Source organism: Harpia harpyja, chromosome 8 (genome assembly GCF_026419915.1).
Source record: "Harpia harpyja isolate bHarHar1 chromosome 8, bHarHar1 primary haplotype, whole genome shotgun sequence".
Lineage (NCBI taxonomy): Eukaryota > Metazoa > Chordata > Aves > Accipitriformes > Accipitridae > Harpia > Harpia harpyja.
This window is the reverse complement of record NC_068947.1, coordinates 17,642,871-17,660,971: the sequence shown is the minus strand read 5'-3', so window position 1 is coordinate 17,660,971 and position 18,101 is coordinate 17,642,871. Positions and strand designations below refer to the sequence as shown.

Genomic DNA, 18,101 nt, shown 5'->3' with positions numbered 1-18,101 from the left:
GGCCTAAAAATAAGAGAAAGCACTATAACACAGCACTCAAGATGCCCCTCTTTATGAAAGGGCACTGACAAGTAGAGATAGTGATATGGGAAGCCAAAGATGACTGAAAGTAAAATGAGTCACTACTATCCCTCCAAGTTTACAAACTGTTTTGAATCAAACAAGATTTGCCTCGAGGTCACTGGAATCTTTCCTCTTGATCTAGCAAGCACTCGGGGTGCTGCATGTTGTGCCATGAGCACAGACCTGTTTGCTCACAAGTAATTTACAGAGCCTCTTCTTTCCAGGTACATCAGGAATGAAACTCTAGGGAGTTTTAACTCACAGTGCCAAGATGCCTCCTAGACAGGAAGCTGCCCAGCTCTCCTTCTCTCTCAGCTTCTTTCCAGGATCAAACTACAAATCTTCATCTGTCTCTCAGACAAATAGTCTCCATGGATTTATGTGGGGTTTTTCCCCTGCTTCTTCTTTATCAAGCAAATACACCATTCACAAAAACAAATCCCTGTTTGTTTCAGTAATGTCACCTGAGCCATGACTCAGGTGTCATGGCTGAGTCTGATGTGTGAAACAAACCTTGTACATCCTTCCCTGACCATATGGCATTCTCAACCACGTGACTCAAAACCCCTGGGCTTTAAGTCATTTATACCTCAGTCATATACACAGATTACCCAAAGTCCCAGGTACTGCAAAATCATTTTGTGCTTCTAATTTCCTCATCAATAACGCAGCAGAAAAACAAGCAGTGTGGTTTTGCCAAAGGAATTAATGAATTGCAATGTTTCATTCTTAAAATGCTCAAAGGTTGCAGATCTTTGAACAGAACTGCAGAGCTGTATGCTCCCCAAGTCTGGCGTTAACCTTCCCTTGGAGTCTAAGGTTTGCCGGTGTTATCAGCATAGTGAGAATCTATTTTGCCATCTCTCCCCTACACACCCCTCAGACAAGGAGTGGTCCATGGCTATACCAAGATGCTTTCCATGTTAAGCAGAGCTCCAAGCTGCATACTACATACCCAGCCTGTTGCCACGGATAGCCTATGTGCAAAGGTGTCTCTAAGAAAAGCCAGCAGCTGAGCAACACCAGCTTCAGACTGTAACTTTGATGGTTTCTGTACAAAACATCTTCTGGGCAGGGCAACTATTTTGAAATGCAAAGCCACTCAGAGGCAACCTCAAAACCACATTCCAATTTTAGACAAGACTTGGCAATGCGGCACACCTCAGTCACAGCAGTACTGGAAAAGAGCCTCCACTGGAAGGAAGACGATGCCGATACTAAAAGAAAAACGTTTGCAGAAAAGGAAAACAACACTGCTGCTGCGTCTCCCCATGTCACTACTTTAGGGCAAGCCTGCAGGAGGTGGTGTATGCCTGGGTGAAATCCTAACTTTAGAAGACCGAGACACTCGATGACTCCGGAGAGAAGGCTTTAACGTGAGACTGCTTAAAGCACAGGGCCTCCTCCGGGCCCAAGTGCCACCACGATGTGGAACGCAGGCGCAAATTCCCTCACGCTCTCGACAGAAACCGCGGAGTAGGCCACAGCGCGGGCTCTGACCCCCTCTCGCCCGCTGCCCAGCTTGCCCAGGCCCGGGCACCGCTTGGCCGCCGAGGCCCCTGCCTGCCGACCCGCCCCCCCGCCGCTGCCGTTACACAACCCGCCCCACCACGAGGCGGCGGCCCACCCCCCCGTTAGGCTCAGAGGCGGCTGCCGCGCCCCAGCCCCCTCGATTGGCCGAACGCCGCGTAATAACTGCGCGAGGAGGCCCGCGAGCGCGCCGCGATTGGCCGCGGCCCTGACGGACCGCCCTATATAAGGGCCGCGGGAGGGGCCGACCCGTAGTCCTCGGGCGCGGGCTGCGGGGGTGTGTGGCGCTCTTCGGCAGCCGCGGGAAGATGGCGACGCTGAAGGCCGTGTGCGTGATGAAGGGGGACGGCCCCGTGCAGGGCGTCATCCAGTTCCAGCAGCAGGTAAGGGCGCGACCCTGTCGCTCTGCAGCTCTCCCGGGGGCTCGCCTGGCCGCGGTGCTGAGTCATCGTGCGGGGCGGGCGGCGGCGCGGTTCTTCTCTCCCCCCCCCCCCCCCCCCCCCCCCCCCCCCCCCCCCCGGCGGCTGCGGAGGCTGGTGGGAGCTGCGCTGGGCCGGCTCGTCGTGAGCCGCGGCCCCGCGGTGCTGGGAGGGTGCGGGGCTGTTGCTCTTGCTGTGTCCCCGGGTCTGGCTGGGCCCGCCCGGTGCGGGGCGACCCGGGCGCTGCGGGCCCCGGCGCGGAGGAGTGTGGAGGGGAGCAGTGATGGGGCCGGCAGCGGGGGGGGGGGGGGGGTGTGTGCCTTCTGCCCTGCTCGGGGGTGCTCAGCTGAGCTCGGTGCTGGAGCCGGCCTTAGTCTTACTGCGGCGCTTGTTTACCGCTATCGGAGTAGGGCTTAACGGAGCTGTAGTTACCGAACGGCTGGAGCCCTTTTGAATGCTCGCTCATTTATAGTCGGTAAGGAAGTTGGGGCTGCATACAGGCAGTACTGTATCTGTAGAGGAGGAATGACTTCGGGTTTACTTGCGCTTCCAAATGGAAGTGCATGATTGTTCTCAAAAGCAAGCAATCTGGTAAAAGGCATTCCTTTTTCTTGTTGATACATAATAGGAAGAGTACATTTTAGGTGGCTAAATAAATGCAAACATTCTGTGGCATATAGAATCAGTTAATGTAAGGTAGTTGTTGATGTCTTGGTAGCTGAACTTGTAGTGGAGTCTCCAGTGTGTTCTGTTGACTAGGAAGCTTCATTTGACAGAAGGCCATTTAATGCCATAGTCATTTTCCTGATAGTAAATTCTTTCCATTAAAGGGTAATGGACCAGTAAAAGTTACCGGAAGAATCAGTGGCTTGGCTGATGGAGATCATGGCTTCCATGTCCATGAATTTGGTGACAATACAAATGGTAAGATGTCTATCCAAGCTTGGATACTTGGGTCTCATGACTGCAAATCTGTGTTAAGAAATGATGATGTTTCCTAAGGAATTGTTTCCCATTTAATACTTTGAACACGTTTAGGCTGGTGTTCAAGATCTGACATATCAAGCAGTAACCTAAGTACTTTGACAACCTAGTATTAAGAAGAAAGCTTTCAACTGAGCCTGGAGTATTCTAGAATGAGTAATCTTACTTTATTGAACTTGTAAGTCTGTAGTAGGTTACTCACCTCTAGAGGATTAGTAGAATGTGTAACAGGAGAGTAGCTATTTCACTTCTCCTAGCTATGGGAGGACTACCTTGGTGTAGTGCATAAGCAACAGATTTAAACTGGCTGCTGCAAAAAAATCTACTTTTGATGGCTGTGTTCTGTTTCAGGGTGTACCAGTGCAGGTTCTCACTTCAATCCTGAAGGCAAGCAGCATGGTGGACCAAAGGATGCAGAAAGGTGAGTTTAATGTGCCTGGCCTCTTACTGGGTAGCTACTCCACGCAGCAGCCATCTAAGTGCCACTTTGTGCTTGGGAGGCCACTTCATAAATAATGCCGGGACAATACCAGAAGAAAACTGGTAATTTCTGCAGGACTTCTAGAGTCACTTAAAGGCTCTGATAACTGTACAGCAATTTGAAGCTAAGGTGTCTGACGAGTATGGGTAAAATGTAGTCTTTGGGACATAATCTTGGTTTTATCACAGCTTGGGGAGAAGGGGAAATAAAGGCTTTTACTGAGTGAAGGTTTCTTAAGATGTGAGTGTGGGCAATTCATGTGTTAAAGCCTTATTTGGTCAGTGGTTATCCGATTCAGTTTCGAGGCCAGCTTTTGACAACAGGAGCCCTAAACTGTTGATTGTTGAAGTGTATGCAGGCCTGTCATGTGGCAGATCAGGATCATCAGTGGAAGGTGCTGAGGCTTCAGGGGAGACTGCAAGATGAATACAAAGCTGTGTGTGCCTGGGCATGGTGGCTTTTTATTGGGTCTGCTGGGCTGTTCTTAGCCTGTTAGCTTAGGTACTGTACTACCAACAGTACATACTCAGGGGCTGTGTGTCAGTACAGGGTGTGACGCTTATGTTGAATATCTCTGTACCTCGGTGGGAGCTGAGACCTAGTTCTTCCCCTGGAAGCAGTTTTCATAGTCCAGTTACCTTCAGGAAATGCTTGCATGTTTGACACCTGAAGTCTGAACAGCTGGTTTTAAATAGTATGCTGACTGGGTTTGGGGACTGGGGGGGGGCTGCACAAGAGCTGAAGGCCAGTATTGTAGTGAGTGGAGCTAGAAGCAAGTGTAAAAGATAGGCTGGTCTTGCACAAGTAGGGTCTCGACTAGCATTGGCACCAACTTGGCATTGTGGTTAGCCTTCAAATGCTCATGTTTATGTCCATAACTGCACCTTCTGTGACTGATAATTCATACCTGAGTGATCAGTTGCATGCCAGACCAAGCAAGCTGGCTGCTAGCCAGCTGTCTGGATGACAGAGCAGCATGAAATGTTGTGCTCATGGGCTTCACTGGCAGCCAACTGCTGCAGTGCTAAAGGTCAAAGTTGCATGAACAGTGTGGCTTTTGCTGGTTCTGTTTTGTCAGATCCTGCTTCTGGTGTAACCTGCCTGCTCAGGCAGCTGTAGGCTGGGGAATTCCTTAGGAGGGTATGAGAACTAGATCATGCTTTTATCAGTGTAGAGTTGAAACAATTGGACTGAAGCTTCCTGGAAGCTTAAATCAAGCAAATTCCTGAAGGGAAAACTGCCTTTGACCTGATCTTGCAGAACTTGGTTAAAAATATGACATTGGTGCTATGCTAAGAAGCTGGTAGTCAGCATTCAGGGAGCTGAGCTGGTTACCCTGCATGCATGGAGAGTTTTAGAAATGAGTTGGTATTCAAGGTTCTGAATCTGCATAGAAGAGTCTTGCAGAACATCATCAACTTGTCTTTTGAGTGAATAGTTTATCTGGGGCAGATGTGTAGGAAACAATATGCTGGAATGTCCAGAAGTTCAGTGAAGACTGAATTGCTTGAGGCTTAATTCTTAGGGAAAGTCCTAGCAGAGATCTAGCTCTGATAAAAACTGTGTGGTAGGGCATAATGCCAGGTATATGGGAAAATGCCAAGTAAACTCAAAATAGTCATGTCTGGTACCAATTAGAACTTTGCTAGCACTTAATGCATCCCCTTTGACCTGTCACTTGACAAACTGCTTTTACTAATTGTATTTAAACCTAAAGCCTGCAGCTGCTTGTGGAATAGCTGATGTGTGACAGACATTAAAAGGTTTTAAGAATAGTGGCAGTGTTTACACCAAACCTTGTACATGCAGGAAAGGTTATTTCACCTGATTTGAGAGACTTTTCTTTGAGCAGAGGGAGATGCCATGAGCATGGAGGATTTCTTGGCTATAAGAGTTGTGCACTGTTGCCTTGTTGGGGAGTGATGGCATTCCTTTCCCCAAAGTTGATTAACCTACCAGTTTCAAGTTCTACCTAGGACTGAACTTCAATCATCCCTTGAACTACAGGAGTTAAAATAGTGGAAGTGTTCAAGATTGACTGGTCGTGGTAAATGAGGACATACGTGCTGTTACAATAAGGTGGTGGACTGCTTGAGTCTAGTAACTATGGGTATTGTATTGTCCAGGCCATCACTTAAAAGAGCTTTCAATTTAACCAAGTTTTCTATGTGTTTCTCTGCATCTTTGTGTAGGCATGTGGGAGACCTTGGCAATGTGAATGCTAAAGGAGGAGTGGCAGAAGTGGATATGGAAGATCCCATCATTTCTCTTAGCGGACCACATAGCATCATTGGACGTACAATGGTGGTAAGTGTCTTGTTGCCTACTTGGATGCTTTAAGGAACTCTAGAGCAGTTTTGACAGTGAGTGGAGACTTTTTGATGCTGGAGGCCAGTCCCTGGTGTTTGTTATAGAACTTCTGGTGCAAGATTTCCAATGTGGGGAGTTCTTTGAAGCCTTGCCTTGAAGTCCTCTGTGTATTAGTATGGCACTTCATTGCCATGAGATCTTAATTTTCTGCCTGCCTTCTGAAGATGTTCCATTTAACTTTGCTTCTTCCAGTTGTGAGTGACTAAAGCAACCCGATTTGATGAAGGAACTGGCAGTCTGGCACAAATGCTGTCACCGAAAGGCATGGCAATGGGTGCTTCAGGGCACTTCACTAGTACTGGTCTGGTAGCTGCTGGTGCAACTTGTGCTGTGGCCTCCCTGGGAAGGAGGAGGGCAGAGGCTGAGTGGACTTGGCCACCCATGAGCACTATCAGTCTTGTTTCCCTTGGGAACCCAGTGTGTGCTGAGATCACTGTAATCCTGCGTGCAGCAGGCTTGGGCTGATGGCCAAGGAGTGGGGAGATGTGTAGTGTAGCATTTTGGATGGCGTGGCCAAGGCACTGCACCTGCAGTGCGGTGGTCAGCCTTGTGTTGTAAGGATGACCTTGAATGTCAAGCCCAAGCTTGCTCTTGGACTAGTAATGACTTTTTGAAACATGGGGGTTTGGTGACTTCCAGTTCAAACAAATTCAGCTGAAGGCAACTTATCTTTTTAGACAAGTGTAGTCTTTTAGTGTGACTATCAATTTGGCATTCAGCATTACATAATTACAATAGGTTCTCTGTTGTGTAACACCCTGCAGGTAGCTGGCAATACTGTTTGTCACTGCTGCTACTAATGTGAGTAGTGAAAAATGTTGATTAGTTATGCAATAACATGAATTAAGATATCTTCAATTCTTTTTTAGGTCCATGAAAAACGTGATGACCTGGGTAGAGGGGGAGATAATGAGAGCAAATTAACTGGAAATGCTGGCCCTCGTTTAGCTTGTGGTGTAATTGGAATAGCGAAGAGCTAAGTATTGTACCGGAGATCCTTAAGACAACAGTGATGAATGGGCTGTATTTCATTGCAAATGCTGTACTTGCCCCTCCTTGTGCAAGCAAAAGATCTATCACTTAATCCCATTACTACTCTGCATTCTGAGTATCACTTAAACTCGTGAAGATTGACTTAATTTTGTATTATGTATATTACAATTAAAGTGACCCTGATGGAATGTCTCTGTAGTCTTCTGCTAAAGCATCTGCTGTAACCATTAAGTATAACTTCACTAACTGCAATGCCTGTTCTGTGTAATAGAAGATGTGTAGTAGTGGTCACATCCTGAACACCAAAACTAATAGTGTACTGTGTGATTTGGAGGATTAGCTTTATGAGCCTTGGCAAGACTACTCACCAAAGAGCAGTAGGCACTCTATGTATCAGGGCTTCCTCCTGGCAAAGTTGCAGCATTTGTAGGTTTCAAACTTGTATAATAAACATGCTGGGCAAATACACCTTGGTCTTGCTGTCTATAGAAAAACCAAATACAAACACCAGACCTCTACCTGCTGATGTGCTAACATGGAAAAGCAGGCCTGGAGTTCACAATGTCAGTAGTTAATTTGCTAGACACCAACAGCATCCAACAAGTTGCTTCCAGCCAGTCACCCTGGCCCAACTGAGACCTGAGCTCCATCAGTTTGTTTCTTGCATTGTCATGTGTTTCCCTGTGACAGAATCCCATGTTGTGTGGTAGTAACCTGACACCCTCTGCATGTTACAGCCAGGGGTTTTATGTGCCAAAGGACAAATGCTGCTTTGCAGAAATACCTTCTTGCTGTAAAATGTAAATGGGGTGTGTGTGACACTTGTGACACATGTGACTGCAAAGTCTGTGTGTGCATGTGGTGGGGAAGCATTAAGCACATAAAATGGTCTGGCTCCAGCATGTGTCCTTGTGCCTCACCTGGACCTCTGGCTGTGTGGGTTGGATTGTTCTGGGCTGGTGTGCAGTGAAAGTCTGGATGTGTTGAAGACAACCCCTTTCTTTGAGCTGTGCAGGAGTGTCTAGCAGAGAATAGGTCTTTCCTTAAAAAGGATACACATGGCCAGAAGTTCTGTATTTAATTCCATAAAGCTTTTCAGCAGCGTAATCCTTGTATACTAGTGCCAGCTTTTGTCTTTTTCTTGCGTGTACCTCTTAAACGCAGATTTCCAAGTCTTTAATAGAGAAAATTACTAATTTTAATGAAGACTGGTATCAACATTCCTTTATCTTGTACGTAAGAGATATTCATGGAAGTAGTTGGTTGTAGTTCTAGACACCCAGATTCCAGTGTAGCATGTTATAAACGGAATGGCTTTTGGTAGTATAGCAATACTACTGTAAAAACACTTTAAACTTAACATTCATTGCAGGTGGCAAACAATTGTGTGTACAGTCTCTACCCACCTGTACTTCTTCCAGTGGATTAGTCTATGCTCTGATTCAGCTGCTGCAGCAGAATTAAGATAGTGACTGCACCTTTCAGTTCCCTCCTTACACATCAGGGGAGGCTGAGCACACCCACAAATACCAAGTGCCCAACAACTGTAGGTCAAGCTGTAGAGGAAGGGGAGCTCTGACAGCTCTATCGCTTGCCTCCTCTCCCCGCCATTCTCAGCACTGAACCTTGCTGCTTTGAAAGCCTGGTACATGCAGATCTTAACTTTCAAACCTGTTTTGCTGGGTTCAATGTCTGACATCACACTAGCCTAGAGGTCACTGCTGTATTGAAGGATGTAGAAGTAATGCTCGGTTTATGTACAAATCATTGTAATGGGCAAGCATAGGCTCTATCACCAAGGTGTTAATTGCTAACAGTGTATTGTCTTTATCAGTAATGGGTGCTTGCACTGAGCTAATCTTTATGTACAAATTTCTGGCTTGTCTTATTTTAAAGCCAGAAAGCTGGTAGTTGTAGAAGGGTAGGATACAGTTACACTGGTGATGCTGTAAAGACGATGCATCGCTAGTAGGTTTATTACAAAAAATTGTTCTGCAATGGACATCCAAGGTTTTCCTAGGCTTTGTCCTCAAATTCCTAATAAGGGAAATGGAGAGAATGTGAGGTGGCATTTGTGTGAACAGATAAGCCTTCTGTCTCTTTCATTCTTGTCGTCAAATCTTTTAATAAAGTATATTCATTAAAAAAAATCCTACCTCCTTATAGAATTATGGCAGTTTTTACTAAGACAAGTCTTAAAACATAAGACATAAATGTCTGGCTTTGTATGAAAAAAGTTAGTTCCACTGGCCCAGCATGAAACAAACATTAAGGACACAAGTTGCAACACATGGAAGTTGAGTTCACTACAAGTATGTAAACAGTTTTTTTTCTCTCTTTATTCTGCTATTGCAAGAACATAAAAATATATGTCCTCTCCCCAGTCCATAACTCCACATTTGCTTTCCCACCCCCCTCCCTCCCCCAGAAAAAATTCCCTCTGCCGCAGAGCAGCTATGAAAAAGTACTGATGTAAGAAAGCAGCTGCCCTTCACTTCGGGAAAAAAACCCAACTTTCAAAGTAGAACACACCTATATCAAGGAGAAAAAAAAAAAATTAAATATGCACAGGATTCATACAATTTTCCCACTACGCTTCTAGAGTTAAACAAGCTTCAACTGAAGGCTGGGTGTGTGGCTGATCGACGGGTGAGCATGTTTGGGGCAGAACTGCCAGGGCTCCGACTCCGCTCAGTACAGCGCTGTTGGCGCCTGAAGGGCCGACCACCAAGAACTAGTCTTTGCCCTCTTAACATCTGACAACATTACTTGAGTGATACGGAGAGAAGATGGCAAAACTTACACAAATACAAGAAAATGCACTCTGTCCATCAGTCTGATAGGTACAACACTAGGTGGGTAAAAATTTTAAACCTACCTCTTGCAGGATTACAGGAGGTAGACATCGTTAACACAGACAACAGTAGCAGCCCAGATTTGTCTGAATGAAGAGGCAGCATTTTAAAATCCTCACGCACCCTCCCGCCTCCCTTCCTTTTCCCGGCCCCATTTAAAAAAAATAGCATTTTATATTGTGTTTTGGTGTCTTTGATTTCTCTTTCACCCCGCTTTCCAAAAAGCATCAATGAATAACAAGTACAAAAGATGCTGAACCGGTGTGCTTCCTAGCCCACCACACACAGTAATTTTATAACATCACAAGCAGAGCAGACTAAGTATGTCTGAAGGTGTCCACTTTTTTAAAAAAGGCTAATTAGGGCAACATTTACCACAGAACCAGTTGGAGGGGGGGGGGAAAGAAGAAGAAGAAAAAAAAAAAGAAAAAAAACCTGATTGCATTGCAAACACTAAACAGTTAACTCTTCAATTAACATTTTAAAACAACTAACTTTTACCTAGTATGGTCAAGTAGATCATTAAAATGCAGCAATCTAAAAATCAAGATGACTATTACAAATAAAAATTTGCTTCTGTGAATAGCTACACAAACAGATGTACTTCTTTCAACAAATATAAACAAAACAGTCTAATTTAGACTCCAGTACAGCATTAACAGTTCAAACTTTAAGATGTTGAACACTCCTTTTCCACTTCAGTGCAGTGTAGGAAGAATAGCACACGTTAAAGTTTGTTACGAAAATAGAGTTTATTAAAAACACATCCCTATTGTTTTGAGGAGCTTTCACCGTTACCTTTTCTTAAATTAAAAAAAAAAATAGAAAGCACTTCTACTTCTGATTTGTAAACTTTTTAAAGTCAAAACTTTAAAAAAGTTACAGCAAAAATGGGTAATATTTTAATCATATCTTCAGTATTTCATGTTATGTTGTGGCTATTTTAAATAGAAGGGAAGCAATCAAATTGCTTACAATTCCCCACCAACTACTGAGGGGCTGTGATATAAGCAGAAGCAAATATAATACAGCAGACTGTACAACTCTAAAGCTCTACACTCCAACAAATGTCACTGTCATCTTTTGACAACTTCCAGTCGCTAGCGAGGAGCCTCCGCCACTGAGCCCATATCCTTTTCCGCTTGTTCCACAGATGAGGTAGCCTCGGATGTTAACTCTTCAACAGGTTTTACACCTGTAGATTCAGACTCTCCCGCAGCAAGTTCTGAAACAATGTCTGCGTCTTCCATTTTGCCACTATGAGATTCATGGTTTTTGTCACCATCTGCCCTGTCTGTCATCTCCGATTTTTCCTTTCCTCGATTTTCTTCCTTGTCTCTACGAGACTCCCTATCTCTCGAATCTCTCTCTCTGTCTCGATGGCCACTGGACCGCCTGTTTCTGTCCTCCAAGTCTCTGTGTCTATCACGCTCGGGGCTTCTTCGTCCCCAGTCTCGCCTGTCACGATTACCAAGTCGCTCGTGATCTCTGTCATCGTTGCGGTTACCATAGCGCTCACGATCATTTTCTACCCGATTTCCGAAAGATCTCCTTCCAAACCTTTCCTGGTCTCTGTTAGGCGTGAATGTCTGCCTGTCATTCCTAAACTGCCTCCCATCTCTGTTATCCTCGGGTCCGCCTGGCCCCCCGCTTCCCGGCATCCCCCCAGGTCTCACAAAGTGACCGGGTGGTGGGAAGGGGGTTTTCATTCCGTGGGGGGGAGGCATCCCAAAGCCCCCTGGCCCTGGCGGGGGCCCTCTGTGCATCATGTGGGGAGGCATGTGTCGCGGTGGCATCAAGGGAAACCGCTGCAGAGGAGGGGGTGGCATTCCTGGCGGTCGCTGGAGTGGTATCAAACCAGGCCGGGCACCTAAGAGGCCAGTGGATGGAGTCTGCAACCCAACAACAGGGGCTGGTGGGGGCGGTGCAACTCCTTGAGTGCCTGAAAAAAACAGACACACACACACACACACACACACACAAAGTAAAATCAGAGGCTGGCTGGAGGGAAATAAAAGCATTTTCATAATTTCAAAAACATTCTGAAATTATCTCGTGAAATGAGTAACACTAAAATTTGGGGGGGGGAAGCAGCCTGCAAAGCTTCCTGTGCTGGTTTACTGTTGTGGTTTAACCCCAGCCAGGAACTAAGCACCACGCAGCTGCTCACTCACTTCTCCCCCACCCAGTGGGATGGGGGAGAGAATCGGGGGAAAAAAAGTATAACTCATGGGCTAACATAAGAACAGTTTAATAGGACAGAAAGAAAGAAACTAATAACAATAATAGTAACAATAATAAAAATTACAATAATAATAAAAAGGATTGGAATATACAAAGCAAGTGATGCACAATGCAACTGCTCACCACTCGCCGACCGATGCCCAGTTAGTTCCTGAGCAGCGATCCCCCCAGGCCAACTCCCCCCAGTTTATATAGTGGGCATGATGTCACACGGTACGGAATACCCCTTTGGCCAGTTTGGGTCAGCTGTCCTGGCTGTGTCCCTTCCCAACTGCTTGTGCACCTGCTTGACAGCAGAGCATGGGAAACTGAAAAAATCCTTGACTTTTAGTCTAAACACTACTGAGCAACAACTGAAAACATCAGTGTGTTATCAACATTCTTCTCATACTGAATCCAAAACATAGCACTGTGCCAGCCACTAGAAAGAAAATAAACTCTATCCCAGCTGAAACCAGGACATCTGCATACTGTAAAGAGAGCATTGTCTTTAAACAGAAGTTTGTGTTGTGCTAAAGTAATTAATATTGCAATGGTAGTAACTAATTACTTATCCTAAAGGCTTCCTTTTGTGAAGAAGACGTTGCCATTTTGCAGGTCAGAGCTCTTCCTGATCTCCAGCTCAGTGTCTTGCTTCATCAACTGACTGCTGACAAAACACCTTCCTAATAGGTTATGCTTCCTAGGCTTCTAATTAAAGACACCTCACCTCCTGTAGTCAGCTTTAAAACCTTTCTCCTCTATTACAAACATCAGTGAAATTGTATCTGGCTAAAATGCTTGAGATTTGAACTGGTCACCAACTAGATTTTCAACGTGCCGAAGAGGCGGCAGATACAGTAAGCTATGAAGGGAGAGGCAAGGTCAGAACAGGGCTGGAGTAGGAGCAGAAAATCACAGAGAGTTCAATTTACCATTCCAGAGAAAAGGGATACAACAAAGTTTAATTTTAGTAGAATAAACCTTGCAATGTAAACTAAAAGGAAATGCAATAGGTAATTTCTGTGGTTTTTAAAATATGGTTTTCCATCCTTCATAGCACATAATCCAACACCAACTATTTTCCATTTTTATTCCTGGACTCATTTTTAGCATGGTATTCGTAAGAGGAAAAAAATTAACTCTCAAAACATACTGTTTGAGAAAGGTCAGCCCAAAGCTTGTTGACATCAACATGACAAGCCAAAATGAACGAGGATTACCAAGCTCCAGATGAGGACTTCATACCAATAAGCGTGTGCCAGCTCATCTCACATGCCTCCTTTTGTTTGAACTAGTGACACTGTTGTCTCATGTTCTCTGTAGCCTTTATACTGGATCTACCTGCTCCTTCTGCTCACTAGCAGTTATTTACCTGAAAATAAGCTCCGTATCTGAGAAAGTATGTGTTGTTTTTTAAACTCCCCAACTGAAATTTAAAGGAATCAACAGTTGCCAGCAGAACAAGCACAAATCTCTCCTAATCCATCTTGCATTCCTTTGTAAATTTGTTGAAACTATATACTAACAAAAATGAAAGTTAAGAACACAGGTTACGTAAAATTTTGTACCTCCTGCCCTGGATAAAACTACAATGTGAAATAGCTATGTGAATTAATACTAGAATTAAATACTTGGCAGTGTCATCAGTGAAAACTACACTTTGATTTCAGCTTCATGAGCACAATGGAGCAGGCGTCCCAAATAACTTTCCATTCAGCTATCGTAGCTTCCCTCTTCCTCCATCTAATTTAGTTAGCATTTCTATCCCAATTCTGAAGAACATACATGTTGCCCTTTCACCACACCACTTCTGCTTGACATCTCCAACAGAAACCTTTTTATGAGTGCTCTTCATATTCATATTAGAAGGAAATTATATTTTGCCTATCAGGAGAACTCAGGTAACAAAGGTATGAATATTCTTCCAGTCCATGGTATTGTCTTACCTTCCCCTCCAAGCAGTCACTTTTAAGACACGGCTTGATAGGTCACACTCTTTGAAAGAAATGTTCCAGCAGCAACAGCGTATTTTTTCTGGTTTTTTGGTTTGGGGTTTTTTTTTCATTTTAACTTCAAAATGCACAGCCCTCCCCCTTCTCCTGTTCATAATCAGGGCTGTAAGTCACCTAGTTTAAACTCCTCCCATGACTTAGTACTACAGATCGGACAAGACAAACATATGGCTTAAGGATGTCTTCCAAGAATGTTATTTTGCTGAATTCTGAGGTTTAGGGGTATTTTTGTTGATAAGTTCTTCCACAGAAGATTAAAAATAAGGCAGAAAAGAATAACTGAGATCTAATGAGCTGGAGTGGATAAGCATATGCTTCTGCTCTATATCAGCAGAGTAGATGTGGGTTACAACAGCATGAACATGAGGCAAGTGTGAAAAGCTTTTTTAAATTTAACAAGTACGAGTAATTTAATTTCTCAACCTTACTTCTACATAAAATGCAGCGCAGAAGCAGCATAATGGTAGCTGAAACTCACTCTTTCAATCTGGACTGCATTAGCAGGGTAGCTGAACACTATTTTAAATCAGCCCACTCAAATGTTGAGGCTGAAGTACACTAGAAAGAACTATTAGAGCTCCCTTGCTGTGCTAACAAATCAGGCACCAATTAAAAATTTACTCTCAAAGGTGTCCAGAAACACATCCAAGTTTACTAAGAATGCTCAGTAAAATCAGTGGTACAGATTGCACATGCAATGTCTAGGAAAATTTAAAGCCTTTTGTTGTCTTATATAGGGAGAGACAGTATGTAAAATTTAAATAGTCTGTCAAACTTGAAAAGAAGTACCAGAGCTCCTAGAGAAACAATGAAGTGATTTTAATGACCATCTCATACCTGGTCAGACGAGTGACAGAATTTATCTGCCCCAGCCTGTATTTATTCATTTGTTCACAACTGTAAGCCTTTTTGTAGGAGCTAACCTTGTCTTCTCGCTTATGGGTATGAAATACAACCATCCCTTTCACCAATTGCTTATTCTATGTAACTTGGCCAAGACATGGCTTTTAATACTGGAGATAAAATCCTCAGACCTTACACCTAATAGGTTATTCTGTTCAAATGTGTAAAAATATAGATTGCTTTCACAACTTATTTTTATTTGTAACTTTTAGCAGTGATGCACAGTGAAAGGTCTTCAGAACTTGCTAAGTGTTTACTGTGAAGAACGCAGATGCAAGTGTACTAGGAAAACCCATCGCCAACCATGAGTGTTGTTTCAGAGGTGCAAGAACAATCACACAGTGTCAAGTTTCATAATTTCACTTTACTTGTAAGACATAGCCAAAATGCTATAGCTGTCCTGACGAAGTGTCTTCTATCCAGAGAGGTCATAGGAGTCACCCTTACTGTTTTCATAAATAGGTAAAAAGCCAGATTTCTGTGTCACTGTAATTCCATTTCTGATTTTCTTTTCTTCTGGCTGGACAAATTCCATGTTCCCTTGTGATAATTATCAGTGTTACAAATGCTAACACAACCAAGAAGTGTAGCATCTGATTTTTTTTTTTAACTGAACTCTGCTCAATAAGTGATTACAGTGTTTCTTATAATCTGTTAAATTACTTCTCAGCTGTCCTGTTACAAGAAAGCAAGTGGAGGAATGGTGTTTTCTGTATCTGACACAGCAATCCTGCTTCAAATACATCTCCTTTGCAGATATAATGGAAACATGTATGAGAACAAGAAGTCAAAAGCTTACAATTCCAGCAGAATGGGCTAAAAGTTTACACTTTGATGCTGATGTTCTGCAACATGTAGCATGACACATTAATTTTCCGATCACTCTCCAGTGGGGAATGTTGCATCTTAAAACTAGAACATTAAATACTACCAGGAAATTCTTGAAAGAGGGATAATGTTGTAAGTCTTGTGTCTTTTTCTGGTTTGATACAGAATCCTTTAGACCAGGCCAAGACTGTAAAGAAAGAAGCCTAAACTTAAGAGCCTAAGTATCAATTCAGAGCTTAAATAACTTGCCATAAATACCAACATTTTTCAGGGTAGTCAATGTCCATCACTGAAGCCAGCAGGAGCTTGCTGCTATTCATGTTAAGATGCTTAAACAAGGATGTAAGAGTCAAACTGCATTATGTGTACAGTGTTGCTTACTGGTATTAAGACTTCTAAAATTCCTGCTTTATCAAACATAAACACTAAACTGATCCAGGTCAAGGGAATCATCAAAGCAAAACTGAATTCCATGAATGGTGCTTGAGAGTTCATGTTCCCTTACCTCTGAATTCTCTTTTGGTAGTATTATGAAAGCAACAGTCATAAATATCATTAACAAACATGCAGTGGTTGTTATGTTTTTAAAATGGGCTATCACAAGAAATTCAGAAATGTATTAGGTTTATCACTGTTCATATCCTGTATTAATAAAAAGTTCATCCTTCCTGTGAAGGAAGTATCCACTTTATAATACAGTAATACTCTGATGAGCTCAGAGAGTATTGTAGTCTGTCTTTTATAATTTAATGCAGATTACAAAAAGACCATGTAGTTACTTAAGAACAAACCAGCAAGTGAAAAAAGAATAATAGTTCAGCATGCATTAACAGGAAATGAATACGAAGTTCGATGAGAACTACAGTATAATTAATCTTTGATAATATGTAATTATCATTGTAGGAATTTTGGTAAAAAGAGCACTAGACCAGAACCTACAAACTGCAATATGGTGTATTTAATCAAGATAATAGATCACAGAATTTGAATATTTAAAACATAGCATCTACAACAGCAGTTTATTACTGGTCCAAATTACAGCATTTGCTCAACACTAAGAACAAGTTGGCAAATCAAAAATTATTTAAAAGCCTGTCACTTTCTGCAATATGCACATGTAAAAGGAGTCTAAAAATATCTGCTTTGCAGATCATTTAAAAAAATGACATGAGCACACACTCACAAAACCAGTTACAGTCTGGATAATCTTGTTCAGATTAAGAACAAGAAACTATAACAGCAGTGAATATGATCAAGGATACAACTAAATCAGAACAACCTGAGGGTGGTTTTCAGAAATAAGCACAAAAAAATTCAGACAAATGTCCACAAGGGATCACTCCTCTGAAGCACAAACATGTCTTTGTTGGAAGTGATGAAAGAATTACATTAGAGGAACGAATGAAATTAGTGAGATGAAACAGAATGTAACTTACATTACTAAGAAAGCATATGAAATCTTACAATAATCAATTTAGAATTACTTTGTAACATATCTTCCATATAAAAACTGAACAGATAGATAGATAAGCTTCATTTTGAAGTTACAAAAATTAGAAAAGAGCTCCTGCATTTGTACAGATTACAAAAGGTGTTCTCAAGCAAGGTTAAGTTTAGATTTCTATGACAGTCTCTTCAGAGAAATCTTCATTCCTTGAATTCAGCCTGCTGAAGTAAGTTCTTCTATACTGCCCAAATATCCGAAGGACATTTCTTCATTCTTCATGTTACACTACTCGAGCCCCTTCATGCCTATTTCCCCAAGCAGAGTCCTCATGACATACTTCATGATGCTGTCAAACAAATCTTTTTTCCACCTTCTTATCTCAGCTTGGAGAGCCACATCATGGGAATGTTTAACGAGCAGTTTGAGGACTTCGTGAGAAACCAGTCACACGATCAGTCATCTATTCATATTACTAAACCATGTACTTGTGAACATGAGGTCCTTCAGTCTGAAGCATTTGATTTCCCTTGCCTGCACTTTCCCATGGCTAACCAAGGGTGATGCTGTACCTACTCATTTACTTTGTCCAGTTCATTTGCCTCTGACCTGTGCAAGACTGTAGGTCAGACACTAAGGCTACATTTAAACTGTCAAGCCTGCAAGTACTTCTGGGCTCCGGGACCGGGATGCATATGTAGATTGCATCTCATGTTCGCACACATGGTGAAACCCTGGCACACTCCATTTCCCATGCTTTGATTTCCCTAGGAGTGAAACCTGACACACAGAATGAAAAGGAAGGAATGACGATGCAGCCTGGCCAGCTCTTGAACTCATAGAATGGGGAGGGCAAGACTTCAAGGGACACTTCTTTGCTATCTAGATCAGCATGAGTGGTAGAAAACAGGACCTCTTTCATGTTTTTCTTCCAGCCTAAGGGAAGACCAGATCTGGACTCTTACATGCAGAGCTAAGCTCAATTGATAAGTG

At 43.1% G+C, this 18,101-nt stretch overlaps 2 protein-coding genes across 6 annotated transcripts in view; one reads left to right on the top strand and one right to left on the bottom strand.

Moving 5' to 3' along the window:
• Positions 1–1,772: 1,772 nt before the first annotated feature.
• Positions 1,773–7,308, top strand: SOD1 (superoxide dismutase 1). Its single transcript, XM_052795117.1, has 5 exons — positions 1,773–1,976; positions 2,843–2,936; positions 3,348–3,417; positions 5,670–5,784; positions 6,717–7,308. Exons 1-5 carry the CDS (start codon positions 1,902–1,904, stop codon positions 6,825–6,827), a joined length of 465 nt encoding a protein of 154 aa, XP_052651077.1. The 5' UTR covers positions 1,773–1,901; the 3' UTR covers positions 6,828–7,308.
• A 1,632-nt stretch (positions 7,309–8,940) lies between these two features.
• The window catches only part of SCAF4 (SR-related CTD associated factor 4), a 48,052-nt gene continuing 38,891 nt past the window's right edge, over positions 8,941–18,101 (bottom strand). For 4 of the 5 annotated variants that reach the window (XM_052795111.1, XM_052795113.1, XM_052795115.1 and 1 more), the window contains one exon: positions 8,941–11,637. In XM_052795111.1, the coding sequence (XP_052651071.1) occupies positions 10,796–11,637 (842 nt within the window). In that variant the 3' untranslated portion in view covers positions 8,941–10,795. Of the gene's footprint in view, positions 11,638–15,180; positions 18,045–18,101 lie in introns of those variants that run through there. The other variant, XM_052795116.1, reaches the window with a different exon arrangement.